At 43.9% G+C, this 15082-nt stretch overlaps 1 protein-coding gene across 1 annotated transcript in view; it reads right to left on the bottom strand.

Annotated features, from left to right (window-relative positions):
• Positions 1 to 15082, bottom strand: part of LOC122787868 (histone-lysine N-methyltransferase, H3 lysine-79 specific-like) — a 2114473-nt gene that overhangs the window by 113345 nt on the left and 1986046 nt on the right. The window contains exon 29 of the mRNA XM_044054784.1: positions 2408 to 3000. Coding sequence (XP_043910719.1) covers positions 2447 to 3000 — 554 coding nt within the window. The 3' untranslated portion in view covers positions 2408 to 2446. The remainder of the gene's footprint in view (positions 1 to 2407; positions 3001 to 15082) is intronic.

Below are 15082 nucleotides of genomic sequence, written 5' to 3'. Positions count from 1 at the left end.
ATTGTGCCACATTGGATCAGACAAGTGGCCTGAGGACCCATTAGTTGGATTGGAAAGACTTGATAATAAGGATCATATAATCCACCTTACCTACCAAACAGAAGTTCACTTGCAGACAGTAGATTGTCATGAAGCACACAAAGAAATGTACAGCAAGAAGATGTTTTGTTGGAGACAGCTGTGCCCTCTGAATCCTTCCAATGTAGGTATTCAGCAACCAGAACCATGATCTCTAAATACACTACATAGAAGGCTACACCAATTCAGAAAAAAATAAAGACATGTGCTTTCCTTTTCCAAGGTAGTGTAACTTCAAAAAGAGCATACACAGAAAGTGAGGGAGAGGGGCAGAGCCCCACATCAGTGGGTGCAGAGGGCCTTTGACTCCCTCAGCAAAATGTTCTACAGTTAAACATTTTCATTATTTAATATAATGTGGGGGGCACTGGGAATATCTGGTCAACAGACTAGATACCAGTAAATGCAAGATTGATAAAATAAACCAGAGTTGTCAACATTTTCAACATAGCTATCTGCAGAGGATGTAAACCTTGGGTAAGTCCAAATGAGAACAAATATGCTGCTAATTTCTGAAACCCCAAAGCTCCCACAATGCCTGGAGAAAAAGCATGACTTTCCCAACAAAGAAGGTAAGAAGCAAGCATGCCTCAGCAATTCTCAGGGCTTACTCTTGCACAAACAGTTGTACCACACTGATCTTATAAGCAAAGTGTACTCTGAGAAACACAGTGTGTGACTAAAAAAGCACAGAAATCCCACTTAGTGACAAAATGGTTGCACAGGAATGAGTCATTAGGATATGGCTGCCAGGAAGATGACTCTCCACCAATCATCTCTCCCTCTTCCCAGCACAGTGCCTGTTATCACAGCACATGGCAACAGAGGAAAAACTCCAAAGCAAAGTAAGGAATGCTCCATGGGGTGATGAAGGTGCAATGGTTAGTGTGAAAGGGGGAACAAACAAGTACAGAAAGATGACAAGAGAGACTTACGGTCAGCAGGCACAGAGGAAATCAAAAAGGCTTGCACAGAGATGTTAATCTAATATGAAGCAAACTGTTTTTAAAACAAAACTCTCTAACTTAAACTTGACAGTGCAAATATAAATATAACAACACAAAACAGGAAAATCCAGGAGTTAAGTTTCACTATCAGGAAGCCAAGATTAGCCATTCTGAAGTACTCTGCATAAGCTTGTGACTACAACCCAAGTAAAGTATGCCTCAAATGACGGCTCTCCTTCAAATATGGTAACGCACATTCACATAATGGAGTGAGTGTCAGAGTGACAGAAGAGGATGACAGAGTGTGTGTGGGGTGGGGACTCTGAATACCTCTTGCTAGTGGTCATTATCTAAGTGAATGTTGAAGGGTTGCTGCCTGGGTAGGATTTTCCACTGATGTCTCCAGTTCAGGTAGACAAAACAAAGAGGAACTGCATGCAAACAGACTACAGCAGTGAGTGTAAACATGGAAAAATGTAAACATGAACCACAATGATGTCACTGCATGTTACACACAGGGGAGGTTGCTGATAATAGTACGAAAAAGGGAAACAGGCTCTCCACCTATGAGGTTGAAGTTCTACTATGGAGCCCCTATCTCCAGTACACCTTGCTGTGGAGAGTGAGATAAGGCATGAAGTCAAATCAGATGGTGAATGGCAGGAGAAAACAATATAAATAAAACAAAACAAGATTTCCTGCAGTCCACCTTTTTTTGAGATTCATCTGTAGCAAATAAGAAAAAAATCAAATCATGCATGGCAGAAAAAACACATTTTAGCTGAAGAATTGATTTTTAGGTAGGATCCCACCACTTTAAACATGTCAAAAATAAGAAAACTATCAAAATAAAAATGTGAAACAGGAATTTTCCTATCACCAAAACCATTAGAAAAATGTGAAACAGGAATTTTTCTATCACCAAAACCATTAGACGTTCACAGCTGTTTCTGTGAAGATTCTTGTTTATGGTGCACTTCCCAAAAGATTAACAGATAAAGACATCGCATACAACCTCACATAGTCAAGCAGACCCAAATTAGTAGAGTCCTTCATTTGCTTTTTCTGCATTAAGATACAAAATTAAAATTTCATAACGATTATGCTTTGTGTATTTAACCGTTATGTTACTTTATCTTCAAACACGAAGTGGGAAACATTTGAAATTCATAAAAATAACTTCAGTACAATACAAACAACCCTGGTTAAACATGCAATTTATTTCCATAACTATTGCACCAAGTTTTTTATCCTTTCAATACAATACAGTCCCTTTAGACTAAGTAGATTATTTAACTTAGTATGAAATCTTCATTCCTTAAAATTTAGACAGTTTAAACAGTTTTTTGTTCATATTCAGTAGCTCCCATCACTAACCTTACCTTTAAAAATCTGAAAGAACTCTTAACTAACCAACTTCTTTACCGAGGCTTAACCCGGGACAGCTGTGAAGCATAAGGAGACTGCATGCCAAGTGTAGCCCACAAGGCAGTCGTGCCTGCAGCACCTGACTGTGCTGAGCTGGGCAGAGGTTGTTGCTGTACTGTGGAGGAGGGCTGTGGCATTTTTTGCTGCAAGGAAGCTAGCTTGACACACAAAGCGGCATTTGCAGACTGGATAGAAGCAGCAGAAGAGGAAGGCAAGGGTGCATCATTAGTGTGAAGAGAGGGTGGATTCTGCAACACAGGAGGCTCTGCAGTGCTACAGTTCAGAAGAGGAGGAGGAGGTGGTAGAGAGATGTTAGGATGCAGGGAAGGAAGGACAGACAGGGTTGGTGCTCTGGTTAGTTGTGGAATAGTCCTGCTCCCACTAGAGGTTACTGAACTGGAACAGGGGGGCTGGAAAGGAGGAGAGGTGACAGGGGCAGCCTGCAGTGGGTTCAAGCTTAGCATTTCACTACTAGAGACAGCAGCACTGCTGAAACGGGTTCCAAACTGATGAGAAGAAGCAGAAGGCATCACATGGTTAAAAACACCTGCAAATGGGACAGAAAAACTCAGCTTCAAAAGGCAGCCGTTTAGTTGTTACAGTGAGAGCAAAAGCAATATCACAGTGACTACAGCCCAAACACCAGCATCATTATGTACACCAAACAGCATTTGCACCAAAAATGCCTTACAGCTATAATTAACTAATTACCAAACCTATCTTACAATGCTGATGAAAAATAATTTCCGTTTAAATTTAAAATCTAACAATATCTGCAAAACAACTTATAGGTACTCACCATAATGTAGGTTCTATGAGAAAAGCTCCATCTGCAGCAACAAAACAGAGAGACAGACATCACAGGCATTACAATCACTAGGCACACACAACTATCCAAGGCTGTTATTCACCCACAACCTCCAGAATGCGCTGGGGAGGCAGATTATTCCAGTTCTGATCAACAGAAAGACAAGATACAGAGGGTAGAGGATATAGAATGTGTTTTTTTTCTCCCCACTACCAAAGGTCTACTCACAGATCCAGCATTACGCTGAGTATACACATACAGTTCATATCTGATATTGTACAGTTTTGATTGCAAAAAAAGATGGGACAAATTCCTCAGCCCAGTATGTCTGAGAGGCAGTCCTACAGGGGGGAAAAGGAGGGGGAAAGAGTTCAACTAACATCAACACTGTCACAACCAGAAAGAAGACTCCAGAAGTTACTGCCAACGGATGTGGAAATCCACATCTCACCCACAACCCCTGCAAAAGTAACCACCACGAAAAACTTCTCCAAAGCTGACTTTGGGCTCCTAAAAACAGAGGTGGCTAACTTCATGGCACACATGTCAATGGAAAATAGGTGCATGACTGCTGAATCATACACCAATGCACTGTATGAACGCATACATAAATGCATGGAACTAGCTATACCCAACAGAATTAAGATGCTCTCCTCCAAAAAAAGGAAGCCAATCCTGTGGTCCCCTGCCATTAATAAATTCTACAACAGAATGAAGAAACGGTTGCAGAAAAAGGTGAGGTCCCAAGAATGGAAAAAAATCCCTTATTAGACTCAACAAAAAGTTGTGAGCCCTCATCAAAACCTCTGAAGCCAGCTATAAAGGCAGAATTGCGGCAGACACTAAAAACAACCACAAAGCCTTCTATAAGTATATCAAGAATCTCCACAGCAATACCCAGGTTTGCTCTTAGTTATTGCACAATGGTACCTCCTATTCTGAGCCAACAGATATTGCCAACATATTGGCCAACAGATTCAATGCCAACTTTGCCCCCCCAAAGGACCAATCACAATACCGGAGGAATGCCAGCCACCTAGCATTACTGCAGCACAGGTTAAAGCTGCATTATCCAAGGCCAAGAATACAGCTTCCATGGGACCCGACAATATCCCTAGATGTGTTCTACATGAACTACAAAGTGAATTGGCACCACATCTGTGTGCTCTGTTCAGTCACAGCCTTACCTCAGGCTTTGTTCCTACCGAATGGTGCACTGCTGCAGCCATCCATCTCCATAAAGGGGGAACGACTACAGACCCTGGGAATGATCACCCCATTAGCCTGACGAGTCTGACATGCAAGGCTATGGAGCGCATCATCATGGACCTTAATTAACAAAGATATAGTGATTCTCCAAACTCTAGATCGCACGCAATTTGGTTTTGTGAAAGGGAGATCACGCCTGCTCAACCTGGTTGACTTCTTTGAGTCAGTCACCAGAACTGTGGATGAGGGCAAGGCAGTTCATACAGCCTACCTCAATCTGGCCAAGGTCATTGATACCATTCCCCACTCAGGAATTGCTGATAAACTCACTAAACTAGGCATCAACCCCTACATCACTAGATGGGTTGCAAACTGGCTCACAGACAGAACCCACAGTGTGAATGTAGCGGACTCCAAGTCAGACTGCCGACCAGTCACGAGTACAGTCCCACAGGGATCGGTCCTGGGTCCTCTGCTGTTTGGCATTGACTTCTCAGAAGTCCAGGCCAACAAAGAGGGTCTTTGACTGACCAAGTTTGCAGACGACTGCGAGCTGGGAGTCATTATTAACTCCCCAAGTGATGTAGACATCCTACAGAAAGGCTTCACTGAGACCAATGACTGATGTTGAAACCATGGCCTTAAGCTTAATGCCAAAAAAATGAATCATCTCCTTTTGGAAAAACTCACTTCCCACTAATTACCACACTGATGTGAGCCCACTGAATTCGTTATAAGAGATCTGGGGATACAGGTTGACAGCAACCTATCCTTCGAACAGCACATTGCCACTGTTGTCAGAAAGTCCTTCTATGTGGCACATCTCATTACCAAGTGTTTTGCATCCAGGAAGAAAGAGGTAATCAACTCTCTCTATTCTTCCCTCAATAGGCCAATTATAGAGTATAATGCCCCATTTGGCATGTACCTCACTAGGCATAAGCAACAACTGGAAAGACCACAAAAGTACCTCACAAAGAGGATCCTAGGCCTTAAACACATGTCCTACATGGACAGACTCAAAAAACTCCAGCTATTCTCCGTCTCATATCATCTACTAAGAGGCGGTCCCTGCTTGACTTACAAAGCTATGTCTGATCCAGCTCTGTTAGAAATGCTACAGCTAAAGAAATTCAACTCTCTCTGCACTACATGCTTCAGAGACCTCAACCTTATTACCACAATCAACAGAAAATGCTGGAGGGACATGTTCATAACCCAGAGACTGCCCATGCTCTGGCATAGACTTCCCATACATGCCAAGCAGAGCACCTCACTGGCCCTCTTCAAGAGAAATTTGATGAATGGGTGGGAAATAGTTCACCCCGGGGATCACTGCAGTGGCTCTACTTGATAGAGGCACTGGGAACTAATGTTGAGCTCATACTTCTATGGGCTAGGCTTGTAAAGGCTCCAGGGCCATTAGCCTAGTACACACCTATAAGACTCCCAGCCCCACCGGAACAGCTAAGGGAGTCATGCCTGATACAGGGGAGCTAACTGATATTAAAATCACACCTCACGGACCCAGCTTCAGGAGGGGGTGACTAAGATGCCTAAAACACAGAAGAGGTAGCTCTAATCTACGGGCTTACAAGAGCTATCACTCCAACCAACTGATGATGAACTAAACTACTTTAAGCAGCTTTTCATGATCAAGGTTAACAAACAACCAAGTAGGATCTCACCTGGGTGTTACGGCCCTTGGAAATGAGGAATGTGAAATGGTCCTTGAAAATGAGGAATGTGAAACAGCCCTCACCATCAAGTCAGAAACTGATCTGACAAGGATGGTGTCTGAGGAAAACTGGAGGCCAGTCCATCAACTGACTCAGTTACCTGAATGGGGAAGTGCTTCCATGACCTGCAACACCACCTTTTTTGACTGGAGGCTCCATAGTGCTGGTTGACACTTTGGAGTCTGAAGGACAAGGTTGCTGCCATCTTGACATTTTGGACAGTTCACGGTCAAACCTGGAGAGATTTTCACCTCTTCTGAATCCTAGACGCAACAAATTAGGATGATACTGAACCATCCAAGTCCTTCAAAGCTGAAAGTAAAAACAAAGTAAACAAGTCTGTTATAAGTGGAAAACTGGGCCTCCAGTGCTTCCAATGTAAGTGAAGTCATAGCCTCTTCCCAATGATTACAATTAGTGGCTGATGTGAAGTCTTTGCGAATTTTGCACCAGTCCTCCCGGTGAAATTCCCTAAGGCAAAACCAGCACCGAACATTATTGTCTTGTGGTGGGATTTGCCTCCCAGAGGAGCACTTAGGAAACAGCCATGGAGAAACAAGACCAAAGAATGAAAACAGTAATAGTACAAATGAGAAGAAAGTTAACAAGAAAGCAGAGACTACCATCAAATTAAAAACAAGTTAAAGAAAGAGCAATAAAACAGCCCTACTAAGTAAAGCACAAAGTAAAAAATAAAACAAAATAAAGACTAAGGAAAGTCACAAAGACTCATCTTTCTCCCTCTCTTTTCTTGAGGGGAAGAGACCAAAGCTCAAAGAGGAAAGTGGAAGCTAAGAAACTCAGGCAAAAAAAAAAATAAAACTATGAAAAAGGAAGGTTACAAAGAAAAAGAGCAAGAAAATGACCACATAAAGCCTTGAACATACGAAGGCAGAAGAGATAAAGGAAATGCCAAACCAACCGCCCCAAAAGCTAAACTATCTGGGTCCATTTCGCAGACCAATATTTAGTATACTGTGGCAATGAAGATCTAAAGATAGGTGCTGGTGCTGTGCTCTGTGGGACAGCAGGGAGGACTACTGCAGTACGGGAAAGTCCTAATGCCTGCAGTCTTAGCCCTAAAGGTTACAGAGAACTGCCCCATGCTGATCAGATCCAGTGGCTCTAGGTGATGGTTCTCCAGGACAAGGTGAAATGGGACCCACAAGGGGTAGGGCGACCTCATGAATGGGGAACCCTTCTCATTCTGTGAGGGATTACCTTTCTCCCTAGGAAAAGTACAATTGTGAATAAAATTGGCAGTTCAATAACAATCCAATGGACCAAGCATGCAATCCAGCAAGAAGTTTAATCCAATGGATTAAACTTCTTGCTGGATTACATGCTTGGTCCGTTGGATTGTTACTGAACTGCCAATTTTATTCACTGGTTTGTGTTGTGAATTTAGTTTGTTTGAAAAGTACAGTTGTGTACACTTACCATAAATGTAGATGTTTGAGTATGTTCACTGTTGCAGTCATCACATTTGGGTTATCTTCCTGCAGGTAGCCCTCAGCTGGCCTGAATACCAGAGTCTTCAATTTCTGCGTCGAATGCAGTCGCTTCTTTCATGACGTCAGGTCGTCAGGGGTATAAAACATGCAGCCAATGCCATTAAATCAGTTTTTCTTGCCCCAGATGTTAAGTACCCCCACAATAGGAAGCAATTATATGGTATGGAACACCCGCAACAAAAAGCAAATACACATGCTATAATATATGCTAAACAAGAAGGAAAGGTAGGGACAAGAGAAGTCAGGAGACTGAAAGGAGGGTAACCAGGACTGCAACAGTGAATACACTCGAACATCTACATTTATGGTAAGTGTACACAACTGTACTATGTTCTTCGTGTTTCACTGTTGCAGTCATGACATTTGGGTTCATTCCCAAAGCTAAGGAAGAGAGGAGGCAGTTAAAGAGCATTAGGGCTAGCAATCAAGCCCTGTAAGACTGCTGTGGCAAATCCAGCTCTGGCTTTAGAAAAGATGGGCAGGTGGTAATGTTTGGTGAAAGTATGTACAGAGCTCCAGGTAGCAGCTTCCAGGATGTCCCTGGTAGGGACTCCTCTGAGAAATGCCGTAGAGGTAGATGCAGCCCTGGTGGAATGTGATCTTATCCCCTGTGGGGTATGTTTTCCATGGTGCTTGTAGCAGAAATGTATGCAATGGGCTATCCCACCACCTTGGGCATAAAGGATGGATTAGTCCTGAGGGAAACCCTGTCCGCATGGAAGATAATGAAGGGCCCCCACTGCCATAAGGACCTGCAGTTCAGACACTCTTCTTGCTGAAGTGATGGCTAGAAGTAAGGCTGTTTTCCAAGAGAGGAATTTCACCTCTCCTGTAGCAGCTGGTTCAAAGGGGGGAAGAGTGAGTTTTTCCAATACAAAGTTAAGGGCCAAGGCTGGAGTGGGAGCTCTCCTGGGGGGGGGGGGGGTCTTAAATTTTTGGCCCCTCTAAGGAATTGTTTTAAGCTGAGCACCATTGTGCCCATCCCCTGAGCCTGGCTCCAGAAACAGTATCTTTTCCACTTTTCTGAATAGGATTTTCTTGTACTAGGCCTCCTTGCCTCAAGAATGACATCCAGCACCTGCTTACTGAGGGTTGCTAGAGGTAAACTCAGGGAATTAGCCAGGCTGCAAGGTTCAGGGTTGGAAGCTGAGGGTGCAGAATCTGGCCAGCCTAAACCTTGCAGCCTGGCTGCAAAGCTGCAAGGTTCAAGGTTTGAAGTTGAGGGTGCAGAATCTGGCCAGCCTGCTGGGACAACAGGGAAGGGGTCTGAGGCAGGTGCCATGGTTCCAGCACTGTCAGACTGCGCAAAAGGCGGGTACCAGTGCTGGCATGGCCAGTCTGGGGCAATCAGTATTTTCCTTGGCTTGTCCTGTTGGATCTTTAGTAGAACCTTCGAGAGGAGAGGCAGAGGGGGAAAGGCATAATTTGAGAGTCTTTCCCAGGTAAAGGACAGGGCATCTACTTTCCAAGCTTGACTGTGGGGAGTTCTGGTGCAGAATTTGTTCAATTGGTGGTTCTGAGGGGAGGTAAACAGGTCTACCTCTGGTGTCCCCCATTTGTTCCTCAAGAGCTTGAATATTTTGGGTTCCAGTTTCCATTTGTATGGGTCCATGAGATTTCTGCTTAAGTCATCTGCCAGTGAATTTAGTTTGCCTGGCAGGAACTGAGCTTGCAGGTTAACTTGGTAGCTCAAGGCTGTGTTCCACAGAGCCATGGCTAGTCTGCAGAGTGGGTAGGAATGTGTTCCCCCCTGCTTGTTTATGTACTACATAACTGTGGTGTTGTCTGTCTTTACCAACAGCTGTCCTGGAAGAATAAGGTCTTTGAAGGATGTCAGAGCATTCTGTACAGCTAACATTTCTTTTTGATTGATATGCAGGTGCATCTGTTTTGGGTTCCATTTGCCCTGAATACACTGCCCTGCCATGTGAGACCCCATGCATAGTCTGATGCGTCTGTTGTTAGGGTTTGGGCGGCAGGGGGTAGAGCGAAAGGGAGTCTCTTGTTGTGGTAGCAGGCCTCTGCCCACCAAAGGAACTTAGACAAGGAATGATAGGAATCATTGTTTCCAGGTCCTGAGAATTTTGACACCATAGACTTTTTATATACCATTGAAGTCTCCTCATATTCAGTCTTGCATATGGAATTAAAAGAATACAATAGGCCATGAACCCCAGGGCTTGCAGGATTTTCCTTGTAGACAGCTGGGTTTTTGTGGCCAGTAGGTTGTCAAATAAACGTTGTTTCTCCGGAGTGAGGAATGCCATCTGGGAAGTTGTGTTCAAGCTTGCTCCCAATAATACAATCTGTTGGCAGGGTACTAGGTGTGATTTCTTCTTGTTGATGGTGTAACCCAGTGAGGTTAGAGGTCTCTTTACAAATGCCAGGTGTTGTAGTAGCAAGTCCTGACTTTCTGCCTGAATCAGACAATCGTCCAAGCATGGGTAAATCTGAGTATTTCTCTGCCTGCAAAATGCAATGGCTGGAGCTAGGCACTTTGTGAATACCCTGGGCGCAATAGATAAGCCAAAGGGAAGTGCAGAGAACTGATGGTGCATGGAGCCTGCCCTGAAAAGTAGGTATTGTCTGCAGGATTCCCTTATTGGGATGTGCAAGTAAGCTTCTTTTAAGTCTAGGGCTGCCAGCCAGGCATCCTTGGCTGGCATAGGATGAAGCTGTTAAAGAGTTAGCATTTTGAATTTTGGAACCACCAGAAAGGTGTTGAGAATAGACAGGTCCAGGATAGGACTCCAGGAGTTTTCTTTTCTGGGAACCAGGAACAGTCTTGAATAAAAACCTTGTCCCCATTGTTCTGCTGGGACAGGTTGAAAAGCCCTGATACTGAGGAGAGACAGCACTTGTTTTTGGGCCTCCGCCCACTGATTTAGGGGAAGGTCTGGCCATCCACTTGGGGTTGGGAGTGAGTGGAAGTGGAATCTGTATCCTAGGGAAACTATGTTTAAAACCCATTTGTCCTGTGTAATGGGTTCCCAGTTTTTGTTTTTTGCATGCAGGGCGAGCTTTCCTCCTAAGGGAGCAAGTAGTTGAGCAGGACTTGGAAGAGTTGAGGTTAAGTCATTGTGCCGTTTTTCCATAGGAGGGTGGCTTACTACTTACTTCTTTGGAAGTGGGAGCCCCCCACTGCTTAGATCTGTGCATAGTCTGAGACTGAAGTCTTGGTGGTCTGCTGCTCCTGGGTTTGGACTGAGAAGGCCTGGAAGGGACTGGAAAAGACCAGTTCTTTGAATGCCAATGCCTACTGAATCTAGGAGGCTGTACTTGTAAGAAATCTTTAACAGTTTACATAGATTTAGCTTTTTCCTCCATCCTTTTGAGGACTTCTTCTGCATGGTTGCCAAAAAGGCGGTCTTGGTTTAAGGGTGCATCCAGTAATTTAGCTTTAACATGATCTGGCAAGTTTTGTTCCTTAAGCCAAGCATGCCTTCTAAGTACAGACCCAGTGACAGCAGCCCTGCAAGATGCTTCTAAAGCATCAAAACACATTGCAAAGTATGTCTACCAACTTGTTCAGCAGAATGCATTAACTCTTGCAAATCTTTATGTTCAGCACAGTCAGGAATCAACATAATTTTCTGTTTAAGTAGTCCCATAATATGCTGCCGATACTTTTAACATATGAAACTGGCAATTTAAAGCCCTAACGGCCAAAGTAGCAGAAGTGTATACCTTCTTACCCCATCTGTCTAAAGCTCTAGAGTCCCTAACAGAAAAGGTAGGATTTTTGGCAGTAGTAGCCTTAAAGCCTTTTGGTTCTTGGGAAATGGTATCTGGATCCACAGTAGGATACTTGAAGAGGAATTTGTGAGAGTCAGGTACTCAGTAGTACCTGTCAGGTTTCCTGGGAGCTGGAGGCAAAGTGTCTGGGGTAAGGCTGGATTCCAAGAAAACATCATCTACAATCTCCAGAACAGGAGGGATAGCTAGAGCCCTGTCTTGAGGCAGGAGTAAAAATTCCCCAAGTATCTTTTTTGGAATCAGAATAGTCCTGGCTTTCCCAGCGGAAATGCTCCCTAAGGGTATGCAAAGTTTCACCAAAAGAAAAATCTTCTGGAGGGGAAGCAGACGGAATGGAATCTTCTACATCAGAATCCTCATAAGTAGATAAGGGTAAATCCTGGTAGTCAGAAGGAACAGAGATATCAGATTCCTGATCAGAAGAATCAGAAAGAAAATCAGTTCTAGGTCTCTTAAGAGGGGGAAAGCTGGCTTCCCCTAATTAAGGAAATAAGGTCTTCAGCCATTCTAATTATTTGTTTTTGAGGCATATGGGCCTGAGAATGCGGTTTGTTCGTCGGTTTTCTAGGCGTAGTGCAAGCTTTAGGCCTGAGGAATTCAGTATTCTTAGCTTGAAACAAAGTCATCTGTTTAATATGAAAATCGGTAGGCCTGAATACACCCTAAGAAGCTGCTGCCTGCACAGCAGCTCTGGACCCATCCAAGGTAGAGACATCTGCAGGTTCCATAGTCAAAGAAGCATCTTGCGGCATACTGGTCTCCGAATGGGTCTCAATAGAGGCCTGCGAATCTGTAGAAGTGGGTATCAGGGGCTGCAAAAGTGCCTCACTGAGTACCGGCAGACTGGAGACTAGCTTAACGGCAGCGTCAGTGGCAGTTTTGGACATGTGCGGTCTGTCTCGGTCTTTATCCTTATGCTTTTTTGGAAAATCGGCAGTCAGATGGCTCATCGAAGCCATTTCGGAGTATGGAGATAGACAGCGAAAGAATTTAGCTACAAAAATTGCCTTACGACAAATAGTACGGGCGTTGAACAAGGCACAAAACCGACAGTGAGGGATGTAGTGGTCTGGGCCTTAACAGGTGATGCAATGAAACTCTCTGTGAGGTATTTGCTTTCCACAGGCAAGACAATTATTAATTTTTTTCGACATCGGTTAGAACAAGAAAAAAAAGGATCCCCAACGGGGTACTTATCTTTTAGAAGACTTCAGGTCTGAAACTCGAAAAACTAAAATTTCAGGAGTTGGCTGACCGGCACTTGCGAACTGCTTCTGCTTCGGGCACCGCACGGCAAGAAAGACTGATGTAATGGCATCGGCTGCATGTTTTATACCCCTGACGACCTGACGTCATGGAAGAAGCAACAGCATCCGACACAGAAATCCCAAGACTCTGGTATTCAGGCTGGCTGAGTGCTACCTGCAGGCAGATAACCCAAATGTGATGACTGCAACAGTGAAACACAAAGAACATCTGGAGAAGCTTGGAAGGAACAAGGGGCATCACAAAGACTCTCAATGTCAGCTGCCTCTTTTAGTACTCATCTAGATCCAGGTGCACACCACAACCTGGTACCCTAATAATAACACCAGCACTATAAAAGCTATTGTGGCTTTATGGAAGCCCATTGTGTTTAATTAATTTTAAAGCAGATCCAGATCAGTCAAATCCATTGTTTTGAGCAGCTTCAAATCGTCACTGTTTTAACTTAATCTGAGGTTGAGTAAGTTATGTTATTAAAGGCGGTGCATGGGATGGCAGGGAGGTTGTTACTTAACCCCATCATCATCCAGGGTTTTGGATTCAAACTCATTCAATGGAGTGGGGATGAATGATAAGGATTCACTTAAAAGTAAATAAAACTTCTTTACTATATTTGTAATGATTGTGGTCATGTTATTTACCAATTTTTCCCTGACACAGGCATTTGTAAGGACTGCCAGGGTCTCCCACGCCTGATCCAAAGGAGGTATGGAACCTAGACAAAGTACAGTTTTGTACCTACCATAAATGTAGATGTCCGAGAGGTATGCATCTGCAGTCCTAACATATGGGTTGTCCTGCCTCAGGCAGCCCTTCGGTCGGCCGGATTCCAAAGTCTGGGTCTGGCCTCGGCTGATGTCGCACTTCACCCGACGTCATCGCTGCTGTGAATTGGGTATAAAGGCATCAGCCGACGCCATTTTCCTCAGTGTTTCTTGCCCCAGATGCCAGGTGCCCTCTAGGAAAGCTAAATTTGGATAAATGCAAATGGTTCCAAACAGTAGAGAGCAAACAATATAAGCATGTATATACATATATGCAAACAAATACACCATAATAGATTCCCCCAGCTAGCTACAAGATGGGCAAATACCCTAGGAGTACCACAGAGGGGAAGGAGGGTGGGTAATCCTGACTGCAGATGCATACCTCTGGGACATCTACATTTATGGTAGGTACAAAACTGTACTATGTCCTTCAAGGATGCATCTGCAGTCCTAACGTATGGGTAGAATACCATAGCCAAACTGGGGGTGGAGGTAGTAAGATGATTATGGTGTAGTTAAGATCCCTTGCAAAACAGCAGTTGCAAAACCTGCTCGGGATCTGGAGTATAACGGTAGATTATAATGCTTGGCAAATGTATGCACGGAGCTCCAAGTAGCAGCTTCTAAAATGTCTTTGGTAGCCACTCCTCGTAGGAAAGCTGTAGTAGTGGCTGTAGCTCTTGTGGAGTGAGGTCTGATGTTTTCTGGAGTTGTCTTTCCATGAAAAGAGTAACAAAATCTAATGCAATTTCCTATCCATTTTGAGATTGTCTGTTTTGAAATTGCTTTTCCTTCCATTCTTGTTGCATATGCTACCAGAAGCTGATCTGTTTTTCTGTTGGTCTTGGTTCTGTCCAGATAGTAGCGCAATTGCCTGTGCACATCCAATGTATGTAGTAGTCTTTCCCCCCTGTTCTGTGGGTTGGGGAAGAATGTTGGTAGGTGTATTGCTTGGTTCAATGATACCCTGGAGACTACTTTTGGCATAAAAGTAGGATTAGTTCTCAAGGACACTCTATCCTGATGGAAGATAAGGAAGGGCTGTACTGCCATTAATGCCTGTAATTCAGAAACCCTTCTTGCTGAAGTGATTGCAAGCAGGAAAGCAGTTTTCCAAGATAAGAACTGTAATTCTGCTGTTGCTGCTGGTTCGAAGGGGAAGTGTTAACTTTTCCAGCACAAAGTTAAGGTCCCATGTAGGCAAAGGTGGCTTCCTTGGAGGCTTTACATTTTAATTCCTCTCAGAAACTGCCTGAGTAGAGGATGAGAGAAGACTGGAGGATCCATGTTGTATTCTGCTGAAATTGCTGATGCATGAATCTTAATGGAGGAGTAAGACAGGCCATTGTGGAAAAGTTCTGCTAAGTATTCCAGGATGTTAGCTATGTTCGCTAATGATACATTTTCTCCTTTGCTGCACTCCAAATGAGGTATCTTTTCCATTTGGCTGAATAAGTCTTCCTTGTGGAGGGTCTGCGAGCCTCCAGGATAATGTCTTTAACCCTCTGAGATAAGTCTGGTTTATTTTGCTTTATGTAATATTCCAAGCAGCTAGCTGTAGTGTTTTCAA

The sequence above is a fragment of the Protopterus annectens genome, chromosome 13.part0 (assembly GCF_019279795.1).
Source record: "Protopterus annectens isolate FY-2018-M chromosome 13.part0, PAN1.0, whole genome shotgun sequence".
Lineage (NCBI taxonomy): Eukaryota > Metazoa > Chordata > Ceratodontiformes > Protopteridae > Protopterus > Protopterus annectens.
This window is presented reverse-complemented; position numbering and strand designations above follow the sequence as displayed.